Source organism: Tursiops truncatus, chromosome 5 (genome assembly GCF_011762595.2).
Source record: "Tursiops truncatus isolate mTurTru1 chromosome 5, mTurTru1.mat.Y, whole genome shotgun sequence".
In the NCBI taxonomy this organism is placed as follows: domain Eukaryota; kingdom Metazoa; phylum Chordata; class Mammalia; order Artiodactyla; family Delphinidae; genus Tursiops; species Tursiops truncatus.
The window spans coordinates 22,532,250-22,559,086 of NC_047038.1; the positions used below are offsets into that span (position 1 = coordinate 22,532,250).

The 26,837-nt window shown below is 36.3% G+C and overlaps 1 protein-coding gene across 1 annotated transcript in view; it reads right to left on the reverse strand.

Moving 5' to 3' along the window:
• Positions 1-7,121: 7,121 nt before the first annotated feature.
• LOC101340069 (bifunctional heparan sulfate N-deacetylase/N-sulfotransferase 3) overlaps positions 7,122-26,837 on the reverse strand; it is a 139,851-nt gene continuing 120,135 nt past the window's right edge. Inside the window, exons 10-13 of the mRNA XM_033856729.2 lie at positions 26,073-26,243; positions 24,535-24,644; positions 14,425-14,527; positions 7,122-9,830 (exon numbers count right to left, since the gene is read on the reverse strand). Of these exons, the coding sequence (XP_033712620.1) occupies positions 9,711-9,830; positions 14,425-14,527; positions 24,535-24,644; positions 26,073-26,243 (504 nt within the window). The 3' untranslated portion in view covers positions 7,122-9,710. The remainder of the gene's footprint in view (positions 9,831-14,424; positions 14,528-24,534; positions 24,645-26,072; positions 26,244-26,837) is intronic.

Below are 26,837 nucleotides of genomic sequence, written 5' to 3' on the forward strand. Positions count from 1 at the left end.
AGAAATTGCCCTCTACCCTTCTAGGTTCTTCTGGCTGGTCTAAGAATTAAATTGAGAAGAGACAGATTAACAGGAGAGAATCAAACAAAAGTTTAACAACATGTCTACATGGGAGAGACTCAGAAAAACTAATTCCCCACTCCTGGCTCTTCTTAACTGGGGTGGTTTATCAGTACTCTTGACCCTGGCTGTTTGCTATTTTTCCATGTATCTCCATTGTTGCTAATTGAACCTGGGATACAATGCTTATATAGTGGGTATAAATTCTATAATCCAGAACCTATGCAGAAATGTAGCTTCTTTTAGTTTTCAGTAACTGTCTCAATTTAAGATATGGTTCATCACTTTAGGAATTTTTAATTCTATTTTTAAAAAACCCAGTCAATTTCAGAATTCTTCTCTCCTTTCTTCCCAAGGTTGTCTTGGACATGAGGTAAGAGGGTGACACCTTGGCCTCAACCATCATCTGTCTTCTGCTGGCACTGGTTGAATCTCATCAAGTTCAGTCTTTGGTAAGTGGCCTCTGGCTTCCATGGTCTGGGCTCTTCCCATGCCCTGCAGTTATCAGGTATCCTCCTGGTCCTAGCTGCCCAGTCCCTTTGGATCTAAATAGGCCTATTCCTAGTGGTTTTTGCAGCTTCCATGGGAAGCTCCAATGGGAATTTTTGTATGTTCTCCTGTGCCCCTGTGGAACTTGTACAATCTTAGATCATATGCCTGGAACACCTGGTCCTGTTGTTACTATTTTGCTCCCATACCATTGGTGGGCAGAGCACACAGAGGAGGTTGCTGCTTGGCCAACTTTTAGATGCAAAGTAGGACACAGCTTTCTCCACTCTTGGATCCTCAGTTTTAAGGAAGATCTCTCATCCTGTCATTTTTATGACTCACTTGGGCAGCAAGGAGATAGAACAGGGAGAGAAGAAACTCATACCCATGTTTACCTCTCTTCTCCCTTTCCAGTATTCCTTCATCTCCAGACAGGCAACTTCCAGTCTGGGAGTGGAGTGGGAAGGCGATAGGAGGTGTAGTCTGGTTTTCCACCTATTTTCTTTCTTGGCTATCATTTATGGTGTAAGTTTTGGCTTTTGGTACGTAAATTACTTTCAAGTCCTATGCCAATGGTTTTCACACTTTTTGGTCTCTGGATCCCTTCTATCTTTTAAAAAATTATCGAGGACCCCCATGGCTTTTGTTTGTAAGTGTTATATCTATCAATATTTACTGTACTAGATTCATTTTGCTGGGCAGTAGAAGCTAATACAACATTGTAGAGCAACTATACTCCAATAAAAATAAATTAATAAAAAATTTACTGTACTAGAAATTCAAATCGAGGAACTAAAAAATACTAATTAATTTAAAAGCGACAAGAGCACATCCATAATAAGATCATAGTTTTAATTAAAAAAAACCTATTTTCCAAAGCAAAAAAAAAATTAGTGAAAGACTGGCATTGTGTTACATTTTTGCAAATCTCTTTAATGCTTGGCTTAATGGAAGACAGCTGGATTCTGATATCTATTTTTGCATTTAATCTATTTTCATATGTTGTTTTTGTTGACGTGTGTGAAGAAAATCGAAGCTCCCCCATATATGTATCTGGGAAAGGGAAGTGTATATTTATAGCCTTTCAGGTAATTGTGGATATTTTTCTTTGATACTCTGAGAAAACTTGACAAGTGGTATTTTTTAAAGGTCATTTGTAATGTGGAATCTGAAACCAAATCAATGAGCTTTTCATACTCTGCTACATTAAAAACTATTAGTTTATCTTGCCCTAAGAATGGGTCTTTTACCATTATAATGGTTGCACTGTGTATAATGATTTTGTAACCTCATGCATGGATCATTTGGAAAATACTGTTTTACTGAGTTGTGCAGATATTCCAAACATTTGTACATTTCAATATATAATATTTTAATATCACCATCAGCCTCATCAAAGAAAGCATTTAAATATTAGCCTGTTGTTAAGTTCCTAGTAGTAGACGCAAGTTCTACACAATTCTGATTTTCACTTGAAAGCTCAAATCTTATTGGCAGTAAATACTGTCAGTTGTTTTTCTTGAAGTGACAGGCTCACTTTGTTCTTTTTCAAACAAATGTCTGCCAATTACTCAAGTCTGAATAACCATAGTTCCCTGTCAGTCATTCTTTTAAGTCAAAACGATGTTCTGTGAATGAAGTATCTAGTTTTTTTCAGATTAAATAAAATGAAGAAAAAAATAAAGTAGCTAGTTCAATTTGCAACTCAAACGATTACTCAGGTGCTTTTCCTTGAGATAGCTATGTACTTCAGTAAGAAGCGGAGGTGCTCTAGGCATGCTTCACATTTTGAAACAGAGAACATTAAAAAGACAGGTACTTAGATTCCATATATATGTGTTAGCATATGGTATTTTTCTCTTTCTGACTTCACTCTGTATGACAGACTCTAGGTCCTTCCGCCTCACTACAAATAACTCAATTTTGCTTCTTTTTATGGCTGAGTAATATTCCATTGTATATATGTGCCACATCTTCTTTATCCATTCATCTGTTGATGGACACTTAGGTTGCGTCCATGTCCTGGCTATTGTAAATAGAGCTGCAATGAACATTGTGGTACATGACTCTTTTTGAATTATTGTTTTCTCAGGGTATATGCCCAGTAGTGGGATTGCTGGGTCGTATGGTAATTCTATTTTTAGTTTTTTAAGGAACCTCCATACTGTTCTCCATAGTGGCTAACACATATATATGGAGTCTAAGAAAAAAAAAAAAGGTCATGAAGAACTGAGGGGTAAGACGGGAATAAAGACACAGACCTAGTAGAGAATGGACTTGAGGATATGGGGAGGGGGAAGGGTAAGCTGTGACAAAGTGAGAGAGTGGCATGGACATATATACACTACCAAATGTAAAATAGATAGCTAGTGGGAAGCAGCTGCATAGCACAGGGAGATCAGCTCAGTGGTTTGTGACCACCTAGAGGGGTGGAATAGGGAGGGTGGGAGGGAGGGAGATGCAAGAGGGAAGAGATATGGGAACATATATATATGTATAACTGATTCACTTTGTTATAAAGGAGAAACTAACCCACCATTGTAAAGCAATTATACTCCAATAAAGACGTTAAAAAAAAAAAAGACAGGTACTGAAGGGATGAAATTGAATGGTATTAATAATTGTTACTGCTTTGTCAAGGTTATTCTTAAGTGAAGCTGACTTTGTAAATGATCGTGTGATGGTGGAGAATATAATGACTATGAGTACAGGTTGATGTTACTGCCTTGATTTATGTTAAAGCACCAGCACTTTTACCCATTATTACTCTTGCAAAATCAGTGAAAATATCAACACAGTGACAAAGGAATATGATAAATTGGTATATTATGAAAATAGTTTTGACCTTGCAGATTCCCTGAAGAGGGCTTGGGTCTGCCAGGGGTCCACATGCTATACTTTTAGAGCCATTGCTCTACAGCACTAAGTAAGGCTCTGTATCACCACCGACGTCTTACTTACTAGTTAATCTCCAGGGTAACATCCAACATCTGATGCCAAAGTCAGCTGCTGCTTAGCTCTCTTGCCTCTGTGATCTTCCCACCAGATTGGATACTGTTGGGCCTAAATATTTAGACTTTTTTTTTTTTTTAAATGATCGTTGTTGCTGTTGTTGTCATAAAAGTAGTGCATGCACTTGGAAATGAAACTTCAAATATTTCTCCCTGGTCCTGCACGCTAGCCCCATTTGTCAAAGGTAATTAACTCCCTTTTACCATTTCTATCCAAGTTGCATTGATTAACTCCATAATTCCAACTATCGTTTACCTTAATTTCTTGGTTTGTGAACTTTAAGCAGCGTCTGTTGGTTCCCACATGAAGGATGAGACGTTTGGCTCATTTAGACCCTTGTTCCTCATTTACACTCTTGCTCATCTTCCTGATTTTTTAGTGCATATTTTTATTTCTGTTTCTAGTTCTTTTGGTTATGTTTGTAGCTTTAAATAATGTATTTTTAAAAAATAATGTATTTAAACATAGATTTCTGCTGAACTTACAGGTCAAAAGCAGACCAGGGTGTTCTCCAAAGAGAAGTGAGGGAGAAGGGGTTGAACTACTCAGGCCACCTTTCTGCTTCCAGCTTTACCACCAAGACAATTCACAGGTCCTGCCCTGTGGCAGAATGTGTGAGAGACAGGGAGAGTCACATGTTACAATAACTGATGATAAAATAAAGCAAGGGGAAGAGCTGGGATGATCACATTTGACTTCTTCCATTGATGGATGAGGAAATTGAGGCCCCCAAAGGAAAAGTGACTTACCCAGTGTCATTTTGGTTAAGAACAGAGATTGGACCAATATCTATATTGGTCTAATCTATCCTGTTTACTATTCCAGTTGTACTTAGGACATCCTTGTAATTAGCTGGACATAGAAACAATATGGTTTTATCAAGTTGATCATAGGTGGGAATGAGAATTTGTCAGTATTACATTAAAAATTTTTTTATTTATTTATGTATTTTTGGCTGTGTTGGGTCTTTGTTGCTGTGTGCGGGCTTTCTCTAGTTGTGGCGAGTGGGGGCTACTCTTCATTGCGGTGCGTGGGCTTCTCATTGAGGTGGCTTCTCTTGTTGCGGAGCACGGGCACTAGGTGCACGGGCTTCAGTAGTTGTGGTTCGTGGGCTCCAGAGTGCAGGCTCAGTAGTTGTGGTGCACTAGGGCTTAGTTGCTTTGTGGCATGTGGGATCTTCCCAGACCAGGGATTGAACCCGTGTCCCCTGCATTGGCAGGTGGATTCTTAACCACGGTGCCACCAGGGAAGTCCCAGTATTACATTTTCATAGCTTTTTATTGTTTTTAAAATTAGAATCTTTAACTTCTTATAAGTTTGTCAATTTATTCATCTGTATGTGAAGCAAACCCTATTTTTTGATGGCATATGTTTTGTGGGCTTTTAAAAGCTTTGTTTGCTTTGAAAGATGTAAATTAAGTTATGAAAAGATACAGCACAGCCCTAAGAGTATATAGCATTTTGAGCTTGCATTTCTGTTTAAAGTGGTTGAAACTGAAAAAATTCAGATTCAGAATAGTATTTACCAAATAGAGAAAAGACGACCAATCTTCTCTGGTCCAACTGTATAAATTATGCATAATATTTAAGAGGAAGATCTGCTTCCCATTTCAGTTATTGATTTGAAATAGAGCATTTTGGCATCAGAAATGCAGACAGCAGGCATTTCCTGCACTTAATTTATTCCCTCATAACCAAGAAACAGCTTGATATAGATAGCTTTATGTAAGATTTGTCATAGATCCTGTGTGCTTTGGAAATGTTTCACATTTCATTCAGTCTCAGTTTTTTGTATGGTAAAATGTGGGTAAATACATTCTTCCTAACAATATCTTGGAGACTTTATGCTGTGAGTATTTAATTTGTGAAATTTGCTTTGACTTCCGTGAAAGGGAATGCGAGGCAAGTAAAATATCTGACCTGAATCTGGCAAGTGAATGTCTTTCTTAAACATGTATTGACACTATTCATGATTCTTCCTTCTCTAAAAAGAGAGATGGCGAAAATCTAGCAGGTTCCAATTTCAGTGATTTATTAATCTTTGTGTATATAACTTTTGGGAATAGACTGAAAAATGATAGAAACTCAAAGATTAAGATAGTTACAGGATTAATGGAAGAAGGTGGAAGGGCAGAGTAAGAAATAAATTTCACATACTAATAAATAAGTGAATAAATGTTTGTGACTTTTGTTAAGAGCACTGGATATATCAAGAACCATATAGACAACAAATTGAGGACAAAAACAGAAAGAACTAGTAGTAGCAATGGATGGGGAAAAGTGGTCCTCAAATTCTCTTAGGTACCCTTGGCCACAGGTGAGAGGCTTCCTCAAAGTAGATTCTAGATTTTCTTGGGAATGGAATCAATGTCACACTGTGTCTTTAGCTTTTATACTCAAAGCTAAAATTCACAGTGTGACCTTATAAAATTTAGTTTGCTTTTGGGTAAAGTAAGTGAAGAGAAGGTAAACATTTCAAGCCAACACAAATACTTTCTTAAGGATTATCCACCACAAGTAATCATTGCTGTTTCCATGACTGCCATCTCTTTGGGGATGGGTGTGTGTGTATGGGGTAGGGTGGGCAGGAAGAAGGCAGCAGCTATGCTGTAGGTGGTAACCAAGCAGAGTCCGCTTTGGCAGAACAGAACTCAGCCATAGCGTATGATTCCAAAAGAGAGAAATCCCTTCATTTTAAAATATTTGAACTGTTCAGTGCCTCCCCGTTAGTGAGCCTTTAGCCTGAAACATATCTCCTGGAAATGCAGTGCTGATATCTCTGGAAAGTAAAATATTGTTAAGTCATTATAAGCCGCTAACATCAATGGGGTTGGTTTATTAGCCACTCACCAGTTGGTCCTGGAGTAGATAGAACATAGGATGGCATACCTAGAAAATTTGGAGTCGGATGTACTCTGGACTGGGGAACTGTGTGTCTGGGAGATAATCCTATGAGGAATCAACTGGTGCATGTTGACATGGTGGTTGGGTTGCAATATGAGAAAACCTGATGTTTAGAAAAGAAAGGGACTGGGTTAGAGAAAAAGAAAGTTTTGTGGAAAATGTAGATAAATGTCTAACTCTCCCGACCCCCTTTTTTGCAGATAGTTTGTTTTTGCTAGATTTTTAATAAAAGAGAGCCTAGCTAACACCTTTTAAAGCTCTAAAGAAAGGCGCTGATTTGTCGGGAGCAGAGCTGAGCACTGGGAGTAAGAAATGCTATAATTATTCAGGTTCTCAAGTCTGTTAAGTAACAGCTGTGTGCCTCTCCTATTCTCTGGTTTCATGAGTGACGCTAGGAACTGTTTTATATCTATTAGAACTAAAAAAAAAAAAATGACTAACATTGATTAGAAGATCTGTTAAAGGTTATATTGTTAAAAATAAACTTATTTCCTCCTGGGAAGTTTTCCATGTATCTCTCCATTTTGAACTGTATTAGTGGTACCTATGTTCTGTGACCACCTCCCACTCTGTCACAGGCAAGCACAAACAATCAAAGAAATGCCTACTTATTACCTAAAATTACCAGGCCCAAGCTCTTCATTTTCTTATCACAGTTTATTGTTGAACATATGAGGTACCATGCTACTATCAGAATTATATCCAGGTTTTTTATTTTAAAAAACTCAGAGAAAAAAACGTTTGCATTAATTTTCATTCAATGTGAATGACAAGAATATTATAGCTATAAACATTGAAATAACCATTTCATCTCTTCCTGAGGAAGTTTCATATTTTAAGCAATGAAAAAGGAATTCTATACAAAGCTAGTTTAAAATCACATTATCTCTCAATCTTCTCCCATATGTATTTATGTTCCTTCCAGAAGAGCATAACAACCAGCTGGAGTATACAATGCAGAAATTAGGTGTCCTCTAGAATTTGAGTTGCCTCCCAGATACACTGAGTGGTCACAATTCCTTGCAAAGGTTTGCTGCTCTAGGTAGCATAATATCTGTACTATGAATGAGTAAATTTTGGTATGATCTCTTCTTTTTTCTCCTTCCGGTACACAAGCATCCATTGTGTTTTTAACATTTCTTAAAGGGTGAGCTGTTTAGTTGATTCAGTTTACCCAGACAAAATTATGCCAATAGCAGCTTTGTTTAGAAGTTTAAATGCACACCTCATCCTTGAACCATAAATGCATTCTTTTTCTTTTTTTTTTTAAATCAGTAGAACTGTTGCTGTTGAAATGAAAACATAATACCATATGTAACTACTGGGGCGTATTCTCACTATGTATGACCCTCTTAAGCTAGTTTTCTGAAATTAGTGGAGATTAAAGGCTGTATTTATTTTCCTAGGATGCTGGGCATGTGCTGCTTCTAAAATGGTAGCAGTAAGCGTGAAGACTGACTTTACCATGTTTGTCCAAATGACTTTGATTTTGCTTTTACTGTCAGGAATCTTAAAACCTGGTTCTTTGTCTAATTCTTTCTGCTAATAGCTTGTTTGTTTTAAAATTAATATATCATTTGGGTATATAAAACAAAATTAAATTAATAATTATAATGCAATTAAAAAAATTTATAGTTAGTGGAAGTATCTCAAAATTTGTTTTCTAATTAGTGCATAATTGATAGAGTTTAGTTTCATACATTATAATGGCGATGAAAATATTTGGGCACATCTTTTTTTTTCCTAATCATACTTTTGATAACATTTCATAAAGGCTTATGTAATCATAGCAGGGAATTTATTTACTACTTAAATTTTTTATGTGCAGAGTACATTTAAAAACTAAGTAAATATAAGCACAGGAAAATAAGTATGATATTCTTTTCTTTTTTTGAATGCGTCATTAATCATATAATCATTAAAAATTTAAGCGTAAATATATTTTAAAACCATGCCTGGCTCATCTTTGTACTTCCTCCATTTAATTTAATAGATAACTCAGAAATTTGACTGTGTTCTATTGTATTCCATGAGAGTGATGTATGAAATGTTCTTAAAAAATGGGACTGGGCTTTGCTTATCTTTTTCTGCCTTCTATCATTGCAAAAATCATATGTTTGTTTTTTGTCGTAAATCTCTACATTACACAATTTCATTTCAAATTATCTGAAACAATGTAGTTTTTCTATAATTTAAATGTAAATAACCTAACATATCAACTAAAGAAACTGTCCTTAGTTTTCATTTAATAGGTTTTGTTATTGGGAACATTAAAAAAAAGTTATTTACAGTGAAAAGTCAGTCTGTTTCTGGAGATGACACATATGTCAGATACTATGCAAGCGTTTCTGTAGAACCAGTGAGGACTACCGGAATTGATCTGCAGCTCACAGAAAAGGGACATAGGTTGTCAATCAGATATCTTCCGAACCCTACAATTTCTCCCTTTTAGAAGATTTAGTCAGTACACTTTCCATTACTTCTTACTGTTTTGGTATACTTAGTGTGTTTCTATTTCCAATCCAATGGCTTTACAGTGTATCTTTCAGAATAACAATTATGATAGAGAAGTTAGTAACTTTTACATAAATGTACTAGACTATGTGGATGAAAACTCACTTTTTTTTTCTGCTGTAACACTTTTTTTTTTTTGGATGCAGATAAACTCATATATAACTTTTCCGCTCTTTGATCTAGCACAAGCTGTAATTTATAATTCTAAATACTTCAGTGGATTTACATTTTGGCAAGCATTTTTCATGGATGTTAGGCCTTTAGCGTCTTATGCTACATTGTGATGTTTGCTTCTTGTTTTGTAGGACACTTTATAGAATCAAAGAATAAGAAAACATTGTACAGGCAAACAGCAGCCTAAAAATCTACAGAGACCCAATCTTGGTTGATATATAAAAGTGTAAATATTACTACAAAATGGGACAGTTCTGCATTTGTGTTTGATATTTATATTGGTTGCTATTGATTTCCACATGAGTGCACAGTAGTCTCCAATGACCCCACAGGCTCCAGTGTTAAGAGAAAGGCCATAGGCCTCAAGGCTTGTAACAGATACCTTTTTTGTTTGTTTGTTTTGTTTCTACTCATCCACATGCCAGCACATGGAAGGACCTTTGTTCTTTTTTTCTCATTTGAAGAGGTATGTTTATAAACCGCCTTTTGGTAGCCCCTGGAAGCTCTGGGAGAGGTGAGCATTCCACGGAGATGCATTCTCGAGATGTCTCTTAGTGCTATCTCACTTTCTGCAGCTCCTGTCTCAGCCAGGACGGCAGGGGCTGCCCCAGTCTGTGCAGCAGCTTGGAGAGTTCCACGTTGTGGTCCCGATAGTAGCTGGATAGAAACACTCTGCTCTGAGATGGGAGGAGGAGATGAAAGGACATTTAATTTTGTTTTTTAAAGTATACTTCATATACTTTGACGATGTTTACATCTGTGTCAAGTAAACCATACTGGTTTAAAACTGATATTAAGCATGTGCGCTATTTCTTTAGCACAATATAAACACAGTGACTCTGTTCTTCAAAATACACACTCCAAACACATATGCTGTTTTCACTAGGGAAAGGGTTTTCATATTAAGCATGGGATTTATTTGTGCAGAATTAAATGTTTAAATAACTAGACTGAATTGCTAGAAATATAGCTGTAATAACTGATTGGGTCTAATATTATGCTCTATTAAAACTATCCTGGCTTTGGAATAAGAGTTGGGTTGGTAAATCTATAAAATAAAATACTCCTTTGTCATCATTAATTTACATTTAGATTTTGAAGGTAATATTTTCTTAAGAGCTCTTTTAAGGCATACACAAAATATTCACTGCTAAAACAGTACTATGGTAAACCTTAAAAATATAGTAGGTAAACTAGGTAAGCCTATAACCTTATTTGTACTATTTGACCCAAGGAAGGAAAGGAATGCCTTGTAAACGATCCTGACTTATAGGGAAGTAGATTTCCCTTCAATAAAGAAAAATAGTTTAATAATTGAAATTGTCAGAAATGGAAAGTGCTGTATTGTAAGATGGTGTTTAGTGGGGTTTATATGTAGTGTAAATGACCATTGTTGGGAATGTTGTGAAGGATGGATTTCTGAATCTGTATCTATACTTCCCTGCTTTACACTATTCCGAGGTTTTTATTTTTATTATTTTTTTTGGACTGCACGGTGTGGCATGTGGGATCTTAGTTTTCCCACCATGGGGTCTTAACCACTGGACCACCAGGGAAGTCCCTATTCTGGGGTTTTTAGTTGAGTTGAATCTTTAAAAAGTTTTAATTTAATTCCTTGCGCTAGTCTTTTAAAATGTCATATCTGGTACCCCATTTTAAAGGCCATAGAAAATCATCTGGTTTTATACTGGTAATTTCTATGTAACATAGTGGTTTTTGTAGTCATTATGATCACTGGAACCAGACTGACATTTGTGCTATATTCTAACCATCACTGCGATCAAGGGAGAACCCAAACCTTTGTCTCACTTCTGGTTTTGGTCTTCCACGGTCATTAGCTGTAAAACCACTGACAGGCCCAGCTGGTACACCCAGGCCAGAGAGAGGTGGAGACAAATCATATTCCCAGATACTCCATCTGGGGGTCTGATCATTTTGTGCCTCCTTTGCTGCCAGCCAGACCTGGAATCCAGGGCTGAGCCCTAGGCCTTTGTGCAGAGGCTAAGTTTCTAACCTTCCCCACTGTGTTTTCTCTTAAGATCTTACTTTGCATTGTTCCCCTTTATGAGAGAAACCCTAGAACAACAGCAGCCCGGGGCTGCCCAGCTCCTGCCATTTTGCTCCCTGATATTTTCCATATGGCAAAGGATTCTCCAACATCTTAACTAATTTTAGAATTGAACCTCCTGGGATCAATATCGACCACACATCCCTTTGGAGTTTGGATCGTACCTCCTGTTACTGAGGAGTATCTCAACTATACCTCAACTTTTTGGTCTTTTTGGCATTATTTTCAAACCTGGCTGTCTGTATCAGTGCTGCCTCTGTAGCCAAACCCTTGTCCTGTGCCCTATTATTTGTGCATGTTGGTCCCTATAATCAAGTACCCTTTCTTCTTGTTGCTCTGCTCTCTCATGTGGCAAGATAACTGATATGAGACTTGTAATGTACAACATGTCCTATTTGAGAGTCTAATATATTCAGGCCAAAAGTTACTAGGACAGAACTCAGTGATATGCAGGATTTATTGTACATACATTGTTATCTGACCATCATTCAGAAAGGGACTATTTTAGATGATAAATCACAGATAGGATATCTGCTAAGTATGCCAACGTAGTCTACTTCATGCAAACTCATGAAATTATTAGTGTAATAAGAGGGAATCATAATATATGGTAAAAGAAGGAATCGTATAATAAATTCAATATCAGGTTGTTTATTGGCCTATTATTAAAGAATCTATTAAATGCTTTTGATTTGGAGAGGTCATAGACTTAGTGGTTCATTTAAAATGTCAGTTTTTATTCCCTTTCTACAATATATTTTGATAAACAAAGTCAAAGTGGAAGTAGGCTAACAGCATTCTTAATTTCCATCCAATGATGTTTTGGTGATGTTTGTGAGGAAGGGTTCTGGTGTTTTTCTGTAGCAGGAGAAGCAAGCAGTGTGGTGACAGTACTGCCTATTCTAATCTGTGTACACTTGTGTTTCCATTACCTCCAGGAAGGACCCGTTACTCTTGCCTCCTCTCTGGGCACTATTTGCACAAAATCAGCTATTCTACTCCCTCAAATAAATCCAGTATGTATATGATTTTGTGATATAATAAGAAATATATATTTGGTTTTTGACTCTGGTTCCTGGCACAGAGCTCCTAAATCCCTTGTAATTTCCTGAGTGACAGGGGTGTAAAGAGTGGCTTTTCTTATTTACAATAATTTCCTTTAAACCTTATCTGAGTTTCTGCTTATGACTTGACTCTTATGGGCCCCTAGATAGCTTCAGATGGGGGCTGGTTGCTATAGAGGAACCAAACATATCATTAGAGGGTTGGAACTTTCAGCCCCACCCTCCAACCTCCAGGGAAGGGAAGAGGGACAGGGGATTGAGTTATTCACCAACAGACAATTATTTAATCAACCATGCTTGTGCAACGAAACCTCCATAACTCAGGGTTGGTAAATGCATCCATGTGCTGGGAGGGTGGTACACCCCAGATTCCACAGGGACAGAGAAGCTCCTGTGCTCAGGACCCTTCTGGACCTTGTCCTAAGTACCTCTTTGTTTATAATAATAGGAAGTGCAGTGTTTCCCTGGGTTGTGTGAGTCATTATAGCAAATTATAAAACCTGATGAGGGAACCCCTGATTTGCAGCCAAGTTGGACAGAAGTGTGAGTAACCTGGGAATCCACTACTTGTTACTGGAGTCTGAAGGGGGCAGTTCTGTGGGGCTGAGCCCTTAATCTGTGGGGCTACACTAACCCTGAATAGTTAGTGTCAGAATTGGATTAAACTGCAGGATACCTAGCTGGTGTCTGCAGAAAACTGGAGAATTGCTTGGTATGGAAAACTCACACATTTGGTGTCAGAGGTGTTTGAGAAAAAATATCTTAGGGATGGATTACGCAGTAACCTTGTTGGGAGATATGGAAATAATGATATCCTGAAAAGTTATGTTTTTCTTATCTTTCTCTACCACAAATTTAATATTAGGTCTCAGTATGTGTTTGATAGGAGTGAAATAAAATACTAAGAAAGATGTTCTACAGTGTCTTGAATGTTTTAGTTTTAATAAATATAGAGAGAGATAGCTTTGACATACATGAAAATGAGATACTTTATATTACTGTCTTGAAATACAATGGGAATTGCCCTTGAATATTTATTAATATGTAAGGATTGTTTTCGTAGTGCTCTGAAGGTATATTTTAATAACCCACCAAAGAAAATTGGAGTTCTGAGAATGCAACTTGTTTATCAAAAGAACAAGAACCTCCACAATGCCTTTTAGATAGAATTTAATTGTGAGCTTAGTGAGCTTAGCTTGATAGATGCTCTGTCTCTATCAGGTTGCAAAAAAGGTCCTTAAAGTCTTCAAGTATTAAAAAGTATCCAGACAAGTTCATACCATGTTAGGATTCTTGGACCACTGCAGGATTCTTAGTTACCATAATATATTAAACATTGTGGGAAAACAATGCCAAATAATGTCTTCATTTTTGAGTTAAAAAAATTTTTTTTTACAAAATCAATCTACTTGCATTCTTATGTCCAAACTATATGTTAGCTGGACTGATTATGAAATCAAAATAATATTAATAAATTTTAATATATGTGAAATAAGCTTTAAAGTAAATATATAGCGTCTACAAAGTGGGAAAACTGTAGCTTTAAGTGATCACTATGTCACCATTTGGAACAGAATAAACCCGAAGCGCTACATACCTACTGCTAAGTTTGGGTGTCTCCATTCTCCAGAGCCTAAATTATCTGCTAGTATCTTACACATTTGGGAAATATATTCATTCTTTCATCTTATTAACATATTAACAGTTCAAAACTTAGTATACCAATAATTAATATTATTATGCAGGCCACACTTACTACTAGAGAGTGACTTAGACAGTGAAAATAAAATCTTTTGGGCCTATTTTCAATTTCCAGCTGATACATTTCCTGTCTTGGTTTCAGTTAACATTTTTAGTGCTAAAATTTCTGTGAATGTATCATTCCTTTTGGAATGAGATGTTGCCTTCTTTGTTCTGATTCAAAATGGCAAATTCTATTGTTTTCTTTTATTCTTGCATGACAGGTAAGATAATCACTGGAAAAATCAAAACAAGCAACCTGAATGCATTCTAATCCAAATGTCACTTTTAATTTTTATAAAGGGTGAATTTTTATTTTAATCACTTTTATAAGAAAATAGATATATTTTTATGTATCATTTTGCTTATTTAGTTTGTACTTTTAAGCTCTATACTTACCTCAGGATCCATTGGAGGGTATTTTCTTCCTTTGCTCTTTCCAAGGCATTTTGTTTTACCTTCTTCCAGTAATTGACACCAGAAACCTTTATGAGAATCAAACCTAAAAAAATAAAAAATACAAAGAACAAAAAAGTATTTTTCAAGCAAGTATTTTTAATTGTTCGGATATTAATCTATAACCAAGGAAACTGGTATATTTTTTGAATGCATCACTTTACATAAAGTCTTTTGGCATACTTCTGAATTCTCAGTCCATCTGTCATATTTGTGAGTTTGCCAGATTTCTAATAGAAAAACTGTCAGCAGGAGGTGTCCTATTAATAGAAATTAATAAGCCTACCTCCTTCATCTGGAAGGAAAAAGCTATATAAATTTCAAGCCCATTCTTTCCCTTTGCAGGTTTTAAAAATAACAAGTCAGTCTTCACATCTACGGATTTACACAGTACTTGTACCATTCAGTTACAGGTTAATAGAAGAGGTTTTGGTGTGTCATGGAGTAATGAATTTCAGGAGTCTCTAGCTCTAATCCATTTAATGTTTTTCCAGAGACACTTCCTTATTTTGGTATGAGCTCTGTATTAAAGGAATAACACCTATAAAAAAGATTTTCATGGCACAATTGTAATAAAAGTAATAGCAGCACATTAAACTTATATTTTAGTTTACCAAAATAGTTCATATAACCCTTTCTCATTTGAGCTTTTCTTATAACCCCTTAATGATATGGAGTATAGCATTTGTCCCATTTAATGGCACTTAGCACAGTGTTTGGCTCTTTGTGAACACTCACCAACTGTTAGTTGAATACAAAAATGAAAAAGAAGGAAGTGCTCGTCAAGGTTTATTTATCTTGGACTATATACTTTTTCAGACTATATACTTTTTCAGTATGCAGGTGACAACTCAAGTCTAAGCCTCCTGACCCTAGGTAGAGGGCCTTTTCTCTTCACTGGTCTCTGGGTATGTTCTGTATTATAATTCATTATGAATAAATAGTAATTTCCCATGCTTGAATATAAAAGTGAAAGTAACAGTCAGCAATGATGATTCTTTCACATGGCTTTTGTTATTCAGCGATTCTATTGCTATAATTTTTTCTTCATTAGAAAGAATTATCATTTAGGGCCACCTTTTCCTTTTGTCTTTAATTCATACTACTTCCCAGAATGCTGCTTCTAACTTTTTCTTAAAACTATAGTGTAAACAATGAACAACTGGAAATCGAAATTAAAACATTTAAATTAGCATAAAAACATGAAATACCTAGGGATAAATTTAGCACAAAATGTATGCAAGATCTGTACAATGAAAACTACAATTGTTAAGTGAAATTACAGAAGACATAAACAAAAAAGAGCTATACCATGTTCACAGATCAGAAGACTAAATATTTTTAAAATATCAATCTCATCTCCAGATTTGTCTAGATAATTCAATGTGAGTCCAAAACTCCAATGGACTTTTTTTTTGGTAGAAACTGAAAAAATGATTATAAAATGTATATGGAGATACAAGCTAATAATTTGTTTTAGACAAGCTAAAACAATTTGAAAGAGAAGATCAAAGTTGGAGATCTTATACTATTTAGTTTCAAGATTTACTATAATGCCACAGTAATCAAGCCTGTGTAGTATTGGCACCAATGGGTCAATGAACAAAATAGAATCTAGAAACGGACCAACACATCTACTGTCAACTGATTTTCAAAAGTAGGTGCCACAGTAGTTCAATGGGAAAGGACAATCTTTTAAATAAATTGAACTGGAAAAATTGGATGTCTATATGGAAAATATGAACACTGACCTCACACTGTATATGAAAATTAACTTGAAATGAAATCTCATTTTGTGAATGAGCTAAGAGCTAAACTGTAAGAATTCTGGAAGTAAACATAGGAAAAAACACATAGAAAATTTTTGGGTTAGGCAAAGACTTCTTAGGATGAATGATAAAAGAATAATGATAATTTTGAATACATCAAAATTTAAACTTTTGCTTTTCTAAAACACTTAAGAAAATGAAAAGAGAAACCACATGTTGGGCAAAAATATTTGTAAAATGTTAATCTAATAAAGGACTTATATTCAGAATATACAACTGAACTCAATAAAAAAAGATGAAATTACCAATAAAAATTGAGTAAAAGATTGGAATAGACACTTTATCAAAAACACAGATGAATGACCAATAAACAAATGCAAATTTGCTCAGTATCATTAGTCATTAAGAAAATGCAAATTAAAATCACAAATGAAATACCACTAGATACTAGAATGACTTAACTTAAAAAGACCAATACCAAGTGTTGGCAAAGATGTGGAACAGCTAGAACTGTTACACCTTTTGGTAGAAATTTAGGATATTACAGACACTTTGGAAAGTTTCTTATAAAGTTAAATACGTAATTACTATATGGCCCACTAATCCCATTTCTGGGTCTTTATCCAAAAGAAATGAAAATATATGTCCACACAAAGATCTGTACACAAATGTTCATGGTAGCTTCATTCATAGTAGCCCCCAAGTGGAAGCAACCCTATGTCCATCAACTGGTGAAAGGATAAACAAATTGTGGTATATCCATAAAATGGAGTACTACTGAACAATAAAAAAAAAAACCCAATTACTGATAGATGTAACAACAAGGAGGAATGTCAAAAGCATTATGCTAAGTGAAAGAAAGTAGAAGAGTGGTTGCCAGGGCTCAGGGGTGAGGGGAAAGGACTGACTGCAATAGAGCATGTGGAAACTTTGGATTAATGTTCTATATCTTGATTGTGATGGTGTATACAACAGTACATGTTTGTCAAAATTCATCAAACCGTACAATTAAAATGGGTAGATTTTATTATATGTAAATTACACATCAATAAAGCTGATTTAAAATTATATTGTGATTGAATGTGTGATTGGAGAGTAGTCTTTCTGTAGCTAATGTTGTAGACTTTATAACTATAGCCCTATGAAAAGAAGGCAAACCTATATCTCTGTCTCCTCCCTGCTTTGGATATTAGAGACACTAAAGGATTACTCACATCCTACTTGTGCAAAGCCCATTTCTGATCATTATTAAAGCAATTGTGTGGGATCAAGACATAATATGATATATCTCCATGTTGTTTATATTCTTGATTGCATCTGTAAGGCAACTGAATAAATGTTTCATAGTCAGAGGAATAAGAAAGGAGAGCATTAATAAATTAACTAACGTCAATAAAATAAATAAATTTAAAAAATAGAGACGATGATTGAAATAATCTATACACGAAAGCTGGGAAGCTCTAACACAACAACATTTCTGGAAGTCTGCTATTGATAAAACATTTTTCATTAACATTTTGTTATTGGTAATTTCCATAACTGAATTATGACTCATTTTAAGTGTTTGATCAAAATCCAGACTAGCTATTATTATAATTTTTTTTGCTAATATACCTAACTATAGATACATGTCTGCAACATACGCATGCCTTATGTTAAAATGAGCAGCTTTCTGACAGAATGTTTCTTTAAGAAACACTAACTTCACACATATTAAAGTTAAAAATCAAAAGAAAAATAGGTTTTTCTTTCACCTCTGCTAATTGATTACATCTCATGCAGTGGACTGTCAGGCTGGGCTTTATTGAGAAAAATGTGTGTCTGTGGAGCTGACACCTAGCCCAGACATCTGTAAGTTCTGTAAGTATAAGTTCACAAGCAGTGGTGTAACTGTATCATAGTGGAAACAAAAAGGAGAGGAAGGTACACGGGAGATCATATTATTTTTCAGGTTGCCTGAGAAGGTGAGGGATTGATGTTGATGAAGGACCTTGTGAGCAATTCAGAGCCCAAGTGAAGAAGCTTGACATGAGATGGAGAAAGATCTCTCACATCTTTTCAGAATATCATCAGTGTCCCTCTGAAAATTAGCCTCAGGACTACTAATATCTGGTAGGACAGCAAGGAAACAACCTTTTTGTGTAGGCACTGGCAGCTAGTCATTTCGTGTGGGAACTGATAATGGCTAGGATCCTCTTTAAAGGCTTTCAGGAAGAGAACATTTTGGAGAAAATTTTATGTGTTGTTTAGTGTCTCTCCATGGTTACCCCTTCCTAGAGGTAGGGATACTTTATCATTGTGTACCCAGAGTCATGCCATAATAGTCATTCAATAAATCTTTGTTGAATTAAAGAAAAAGCAAGAATGCACTGGTTCTTAAGTTTGTGTGGAGTATCACCTGGGGATGTTTAGAAATAACTGGAAGAGACCTGTGGGCATGGACAATCAAGATTCTCCAATGATTCAGCCTCCAACTAGTAACATCTCTATATTAATGAAAATGTGACCTTCATTTTACCCTTGGGCAGGTGAATCCCAGGGAACATTCAGATTACACTTAGAAGGTGCAAGAATGTTTGAAATGTCTTTACATTGAAATAACATTTCTGTGAACGAATACTGAATTGTGTGGATATGCCAAATTTTCTTAAATCCATTTTTCAGATTGATTGCAGCTTTTGGCTATTATGAATAATGCTGTGGTGAACAATTCTTTGTGGACATAGGTTTTCATTTCTTTTGGGGTAAATTCCTAGGAGTGGAATTGGATTATTTGTAAACTCCTGTTTAATTTTTTAAGGAATTGCAAAACTCCTTTTCTAAAGTGGCCATTTATTATACATTACCATCAGCAATATTTGAGGTTTCCAGTTTCTCCACATTCTTACCAACATTTGGTATTATCTTTTGGATTATAGCCATTCTAATGGTATCTCAATGTAGCTTTAATTTGCATATCACTATGATTACACATTTATTATGCAAAGTGACAATGTGTCTGGAGGTGGATTATTTTTATTTATTTTTTAGCATGTTTCAAAATTTATTCCTTTTTATTGCTGAATAGTATTCCATTGGATGTACTGATATATATCACATTTTTATTTATTTATTTTTAATTGAGGTATAGTTAATTTACAATGTTGTGTTAATTTCTTCTGTAGAGCAAAGTGACTCACTTATACCTACATATACATTCTTTTTTATATTCTTTTCCATTATGGTTTATCCCAGGACATTGACTATAGTTCTCTGTGCTATACAGTAGGACCTTCTTTTCCATCCATTCTATATATGATAGTTTGAATCTACTAACCCCAAACTCCTAGTCCATCCTCTGCCCTCCCCACTTCCCTTTGGCAACCACCAGTCTATTCTCTATGTCCGTGATTCTGTTTCTGTTTCATTGATAGGTTCATTCCACATATAAGTGGTATCATATGGTATTTGTCTTTTTCTTTCTGACTTACTTCACTTAGTATGATAATCTCTGGTTACATCCATGTTTCTGCAAATGGCATTATTTCATTTTTTATGGCTGAGCAATATTCCATTATATGTATATACCATATCTTCTTTATCCATTCATCTGTCAATGGACATTTAGGTTGTTTCCATGTCTTGGCTATCGTGAATAGTGCTGCTATGAACGGCTGCATGTATCTTTTTGAATGACAGTTTTCTCTGGATATATGCCCAGGAATGGGATTGCTGGATCATACCGTAATTCTATTTTTAGTTTTCTGAGGAACCTCCATAATGTTTTCCATAGCAGCTGTAACAACTTACATTCCCACCAACAGTGTAGGAGGGTTCCCTTTTCTCCACACCCTCTCCAGCATTTGTTATTTGTAGACTTTTTTTTTTAACAAATTTATTTATTTTATTTATTTTTGGCTGCATTGGGTCTTTGTTGCTGCGCGTGGGCTTTCTCTAGCTGTGGTGAGCGGGGGCTACTCTTCGTTGCGGTGCGCGGGCCTCTCACTGTGGTGGCCTCTCCCGTTGCGGAGCACGGGCTCTAGGCGCACAGGCCTTAGTAGTTGTGGCTCGTGGGCTCTAGAACACAGGCTCAGCGGCCATGGCTCACGGGCCTAGCCACTCCGAGGCATGTGGGATCTTCCCGGACCAGGGCACGAACCTGTGTCCCCTGCATCAGCAGGCGGACTCTCAACCACTGCGCCACCAGGGAAGCCCTCTTGTGCCAATTTTTAAAAAAATATTTTATTTATTTATTATGGTTTTATGGCAGGCATGCGGGATCTTTGTTGAGGCATGACGGATCTTTCATTGCAGTGCGTGGACTCTTCGTTGCGGTGCGCAGGCTTCTCTCTAGTTGTGGCGTGCAGTCTCCAGAGCACGTGGGCTCTGTAGTTTGCGGCATGCGGCCTCGCTAGCTGAGGAGCGTGAGCTCAGAAGTTGTGGCGCGTGGGATTAGTTACCCTGTGCGCGCCATGTGGGATCTTAGTTCCCCGACCAGGGATTGAACCCATGTCCCCAGCATTGGAAGGTGGATTCTTTACCACTGGACTGCCAGGGAAGTCCCTCTTGTGCCAATTTGAAGAGCTTAATAAATTGGCAGTGTAGGCTCCAGGGGAATGATTGTGTTTCAATCCTGCCTCCTCAACTTACTTGCTGAGTGACTTTTGGCTAAGCTTTTCTGTGCCCCAGTTTTTGTAGCTGAAAAGTGGAGCTAATAGTGTCTATCACATAGTATTGTTATGAAGCAATATATATAAAATACTTAGAACATATAAACATATACTGATTTTGAAATGTTATAAGCACTTTTAAAAACAATTTATATGAAATTGGAGTAGATTATTTTCTTCTTTTTCAGTTCTTAGCATTTCTAGCTGTTTCATAGGTAATCTAGAGAACCAGCAGATTTTAGCTACTATGGCTACTGTTTTTTGCTACTAAAAAAAGTTTTAATTTGGCACAGTTTTACTCAAACTCATCTAAAAAGGGAAAGAATTCCTAGACAATATAAATTTGGTTGCCGGGGAAGTAATATTAGAAACAGCTGAAGCAGCTTCAGTTCTTTATGACTTAGTTAAGCCCCATCCACAGAACAAAACAAAACAAACGCACAATCTTCATTCAACTCCTGGCCTTCAAATCCTTATTGTCCATTTATTGAAATTTTCATTGTAAACTATTATTAAAAATTCATATAACTCAGTCTGGTTTCATTCATGTTAATAAACAGGTTAATTGACTGAGAAATAAAGATGTCAGGTTCAGTATTCACTAGTATTTAACTAGTACTTATAAGTGGGAAGACTCCTGTCACAGTCATTGATGGCTTGTATAATTCTGAATGGATATATTCATGGGAAAATTTATACAAATTAACACAATTCCATGCTGAGCATTATTTTTCCTGCTTTTTCTTAAATGATTAGACAGCTTTTAAACACTAAAAACATAATATGCAAGCTAAAATAATGTTAGTATTATCAATGTTATTTATAATTTAGGGATTAAGGTTATATTGAACAAGAATTGTAAAATGTGAATTTACTTAATTGAATGAGAAAGTTCCCATTTATATTTTTTAAAGCTTAAACTGCTTATTTCAGATCACAGCCACACTCACTAAGAAAATCAGATTTTTACCGATTCAATATATCATTTAAAATCCATGATGACAGTACTAAGTCATTTTAAGATATCATAGACCATCCATGACTGTATGAAATTTGGAAGTCTTGAACACTTCTGTAGTGATTGTGGAAAAGAATAAATAACACTCTTAACAATGGAAATTTATTGCCATTTTTATGGAAAATAGTTTTGAAATTGGAGCTTTTTAAATATTGAAGATAATCAATTTATAGCTCTCTTAAACTGGAGTACTCTTTCATGCCAAGACTGTATGGTAAAACCTTTGCATAGACCTAGTTTCATTCATTTATTCTACTGTGTGCAAAGAACTGGATTTATGTGGTTAGTTGAGAACTCATATCTGTTTGCAGTTCAGAACATTCTTTGAAGGCTTTAAATAATTTTTTTTTAAAACTACCAAAGAGGTAGTCTTCACTACCATTAGCAGGAAAAATATGAAGCAATAAATGACATTCCTGTGAACATACATTTTCTACACCCAGTCATCTCCAACATATCCAAAGCACCACAGAAACAACTTACCAGTACAATTAGTTTAATAAGAATAACTAAAATTTGAGGGCAGGATTCAGAACAATTGCAAAGGGCATGGATGAAGGAGGATTTAGACCTAAGCCAATGACATGAAGTTCCAAATATTCTACAACAGGTACACTGCTGGTTTTTACAAGGTGTGTCAGGCTAACTGATTGACAAGAAAATATAAAAAGAAACGGAATGGCAGTACCTTATCTATGAGCAGGTTGAGTAGGCAGCCCTGCTGGACCTGAAACTGTGGTTTCAGAGACTACACACATCTTATCTTGCTACTTCACCCACTGAGCCCCCAGTAAGGTTACAGAATCATATAAGGGGTAATTTTAGCCAGATACATCCCAGGTGCAAAGTGACCCATAGTCCTTTGTATACAGTACGTTGCTTTGATATTACTTCTCTTAAGTTTACACTCCCTTTACTTTACCCGTGGAGGTGAATAAAAAGCTTGCTGCTGAGCCGGATGCAAAGGGGACAGATACACAGCATGCAGGTCAAGGACCATTCCATAAGAAAAAGAGATTATGTTTTTATAGAATACTCCACTTCTTTCTGAAATACAGTACTTTGCTATATACTCTATAAAAAAGACCCAAAGATAAGCCAACTTGAAATAGAAAACTGTTTAGAAAATAAAAACTTTCTTTTCTAAGAGATACTTAAAAGGATATAAAGCAGAAAGTGGACTCGAATTTCTAACTAAAGCTAAATTCACTCAGCTTTCTTTAAGGTCAAGCTGAAAGTTAAATACCTAAGGCTAGTGTCTGTGTTGGTACTTTAAGCTCTCCAAATCTCTGATAGGATCCACACTATAGAAAACACAGAGGGTAGAAGGTTAATAGTAACAACAAAGTAAATGACTCTTAGGAAGGAAGCGCAAAACTCTCGAGTTCCACCTACTCCTTTGTCCTCTAGATCAAAATGTCTCTCTTACATGTGTCTCTACATATGATTTATGCAAGATGTACACAGTATTTGATGGTTTTCTGCAAACCTTTTTCTGTAAGGGACAGTGAAAGGTAAAGGAATCTTGTCTCTCACTTTCTAAACTGCTATAGCATAAGGAGAACAATGAAAAGAGAAAATCAGTTGATCTACAGAACTGAGTTTTATACTGAGAGATACAATGGAAGAATTCCACATTGCAATCTTAATCGGTTTTTTTAAGGCTCAGTCTATGACCCTAAAATTAAATATATATATTACAGTGAGAGCCAGGTCCACAGTTCATCCAGCTCAGGATCTCCCAGTTGCTTGTTCCAGTTGCATGTGACATAGGAACAAACACAACCTTCAGACATCTGACTGCCAACCATTATAAATGGACAAAGTCAGATGGAGGTCTTATTTAAAATGCTAAGTGAACCCCAGAGTCAGGATTAAGGTGAAGCAAGAGAGGCACCTTGGCTGAAAAATTTTAGGAGCCACTCACTCTCAGGTATTTGCGGGGTCCTGAGAGTGAGTGCCTCCTTAAATTCTAGTGCTTCTCTTGCCTCACCCTGGCCCCCACTCTGAAGGAGTTGACTATCTAAGAAAATCAGTGGGAACCAGAAAAAGAAAACCAAACCAGAGCTGTAACTGCTGAGGCCTCTGAAGAAGAGGGGGCAGGGTCAGTCATACAGTGGGTGAAGACCAGCAAAAAATGGAATTAAGTGTAGAAGTAATAATAGCACCTTTCTCTCTGCCTATTCGGTCGCCTATTGGGCTATTTCTTGCTGTATGACATTGGGTTTTGAAAATTTCACAGAAGAGAGAGGAGTTCATAAATCACCTAGTTCAAGAAGTCTTTTTAATGCTTCCAAGAGGTCTCAGTATTGTTTGTTAAATAGGCTCAGTGCTTACCAACTTAAAGTAGCCTCTTTTAAGGTTAGTTGTTGCTTTTAAGATTTGCAACTGTTTTGTTCCTTCCAGGGGAAATCCTTCCTAGTTAGAAATCAATAGAGGATTTTGGACATTTCTTTGCCAAACTGTTGAAATGTTCTTTCTCAAGTGGTTAATATCAACTGGAAAATAATCAGTATGTAAGGAACAGCTAACTTGACAGCTGTGTCACCAAGCTACAATTTCTTTAAAATCAGTTCTCTGCTGAAACTTCAATAAATTAATTAGAATATAAACTTACGTTAAAGCTTCTGAGTAATTATAATGAGGAGAGACTCCTAGAAACTTCTGTACTTCATCCATCACTGTAGCAGGATCAGTTCTTAGCTGTTGCCCATCAATAATTAGCAACTAAATTAACAAGGAAATTAAAAAAAAATGCACATTGAAAAAAGACATGTAACTGCATAATTAAAAACTTCTGCACTCTGAATTTATTCAGTGAGAGACTGAGGGGACTTGTGTGCGTTGTTGTTAAGACTTAACCAGGCCATCCTCATTAATGACCTGGAACAAAAAATAAATCACACTAATTAAATGTGCTCACGTTTTGTAGTCCGAGAAGTCCTGCAAACACGATGAAAACAAAAAAGCCATTTGAGGGTAAAAAGAGAGCTTAAGAAATGTGACTACAAAATCACAAATGGAAACCAAGTTTAAAAACAGATAAAACAATGATTCCATGATTCAAGGTGGGAAGGAGCATTGCAGGAAGGAAGAAAAGTGACCAGACCAGGTACAGTGAGACAGAGGACATGGCCATTCTCCATGATTCCAGTCAAAGGAGTAGCACTGTAAGGTTTTAAGAAATATTTTGATAATCCATTTGGAGAAAAAGGTAAGACTCCCAGAAAGCCTGAAAGGAAACAGAAGTTCCTCAACAGACTACAGGCAAGAATTTGCTTGTTGCTCTGGTGAGGGAAGGGGGTGGTCCCAGCAAGATAAAATGACAGGAGACCATGATGAAGGGCCATAAAGCCTGGAAAGCAGCTCTTGCTCACACCTCTTCTCCAATATTTCTATTTAGTCTCTACCAGCATCGTTCATTAGAACTTTCTCTGTGGATAGACACGTTCAACGGCTGCAGTATCTAACTGGTGGCTATTGAACATTTGAAATGTGGCTAATGTGATTGAGAAACTTAATTTTTAATTTTATATAATTTTAATAAAAATTTAAATAGCCATATATGGTTGCATATATGGTATCATTATGGCTTGCATGTTTCTAGACACACAGGCATATACTGTGTCTGATGTGACGGGACTGCTTTATGCAATCCAGTAGGGGCTGATTTTGTAATCTAGGCTAATGGTAGGCCAAAGAGAGAAGCAAGGAAGCCAAGGAAAACATAGGACTTGTGAAAAATGCAGCAAGGTGGTTCAAAGGGAAATAACGGCACTTAATTAAGCAAGACAATATTTGCCTTGTTTGGTTAAGAGGTTCTCAAGCTTTATTCTCAGAATAAGAATCAGGAGTATCAAGCTTCCGATGCTCTTTACAGTCAGGAAGGGTATGCACTAGAAAACAGGGCAGGGAGAATTATCCTGAACTACTTCTAGAAAGAAGAGTAGATAGTTTTTCTACCTCTGCCTATTACTGTTTGCCAGAGTCTGATTTACAACTAAAGAGTAAAGGCTAGTAATGTTTTAATGAGTAAAAATTTCCTCTAGCCTAGAGGCAAAGTCACTAGCCTAGAGGAACCAGCAAAAGAAAACCAAACCAGAGCTGTAAACTTGATGAGATTGTAACATGATGTAGATTCTTATTGCTCAATACCTGAAAGGGAGGGAAATAAATAAGCCATCTCTCGATGTGGCTGGCATACCACCCTGGGACCAAACATCTCTTCTGCAAGGCTCTAAGCTCAGAGGATGCACGGGGCCCGGCTGAGATCACTTCGTAGAAGCTAAACTTCAGAGCTGCGGGGTCTTCATGTGATCGCTGATGCTATGATGAAAAGGTGGATAATTAAACCGACTTGAATCATAGGCATAAATAATTAAAAACCAATCTCTGTGACAAGTCTCAAAGCTAAAGGAAGGAGTGCCTCACTGCTGGAGGGTTATTTGTTTTGCAATTAATAAAGGATGAAAATGTTTGCTTGGAGCATCAGGATTAAAAGTTATGACATTGATGAGAGTATATATTTGATAATTAATTAGTAGAGGTGGAATTCTTCTTGATAGAATTCCTTAACCAATTTTTCTGAGTCGTTTCCTTAGTGTATACATATTATTCTGAAAGTAAACTTTTGAAAGTTGCCTTAATGCCCCCTTTTCAGCCCATAAGAAACCATTTATCATGTCCAGTGAATATCCATAATGCACAAAGCACTCTACTAGTTCTGCCACGTAGTTTTGCTCCATCTAGTAATGCAGTTTTAGATTAGAAAAGCCCTATCGGCTATTTAAATGGAGAAACTACTGAAAACTCTGACGTGCATTACCTGAAACCCACAGCTTTTATAATATACTACCTAGCATCTCAAAGCCAAGATTATTTTACCTAATGGTAACCTTTGCGATGAATCAGAATCGCTTA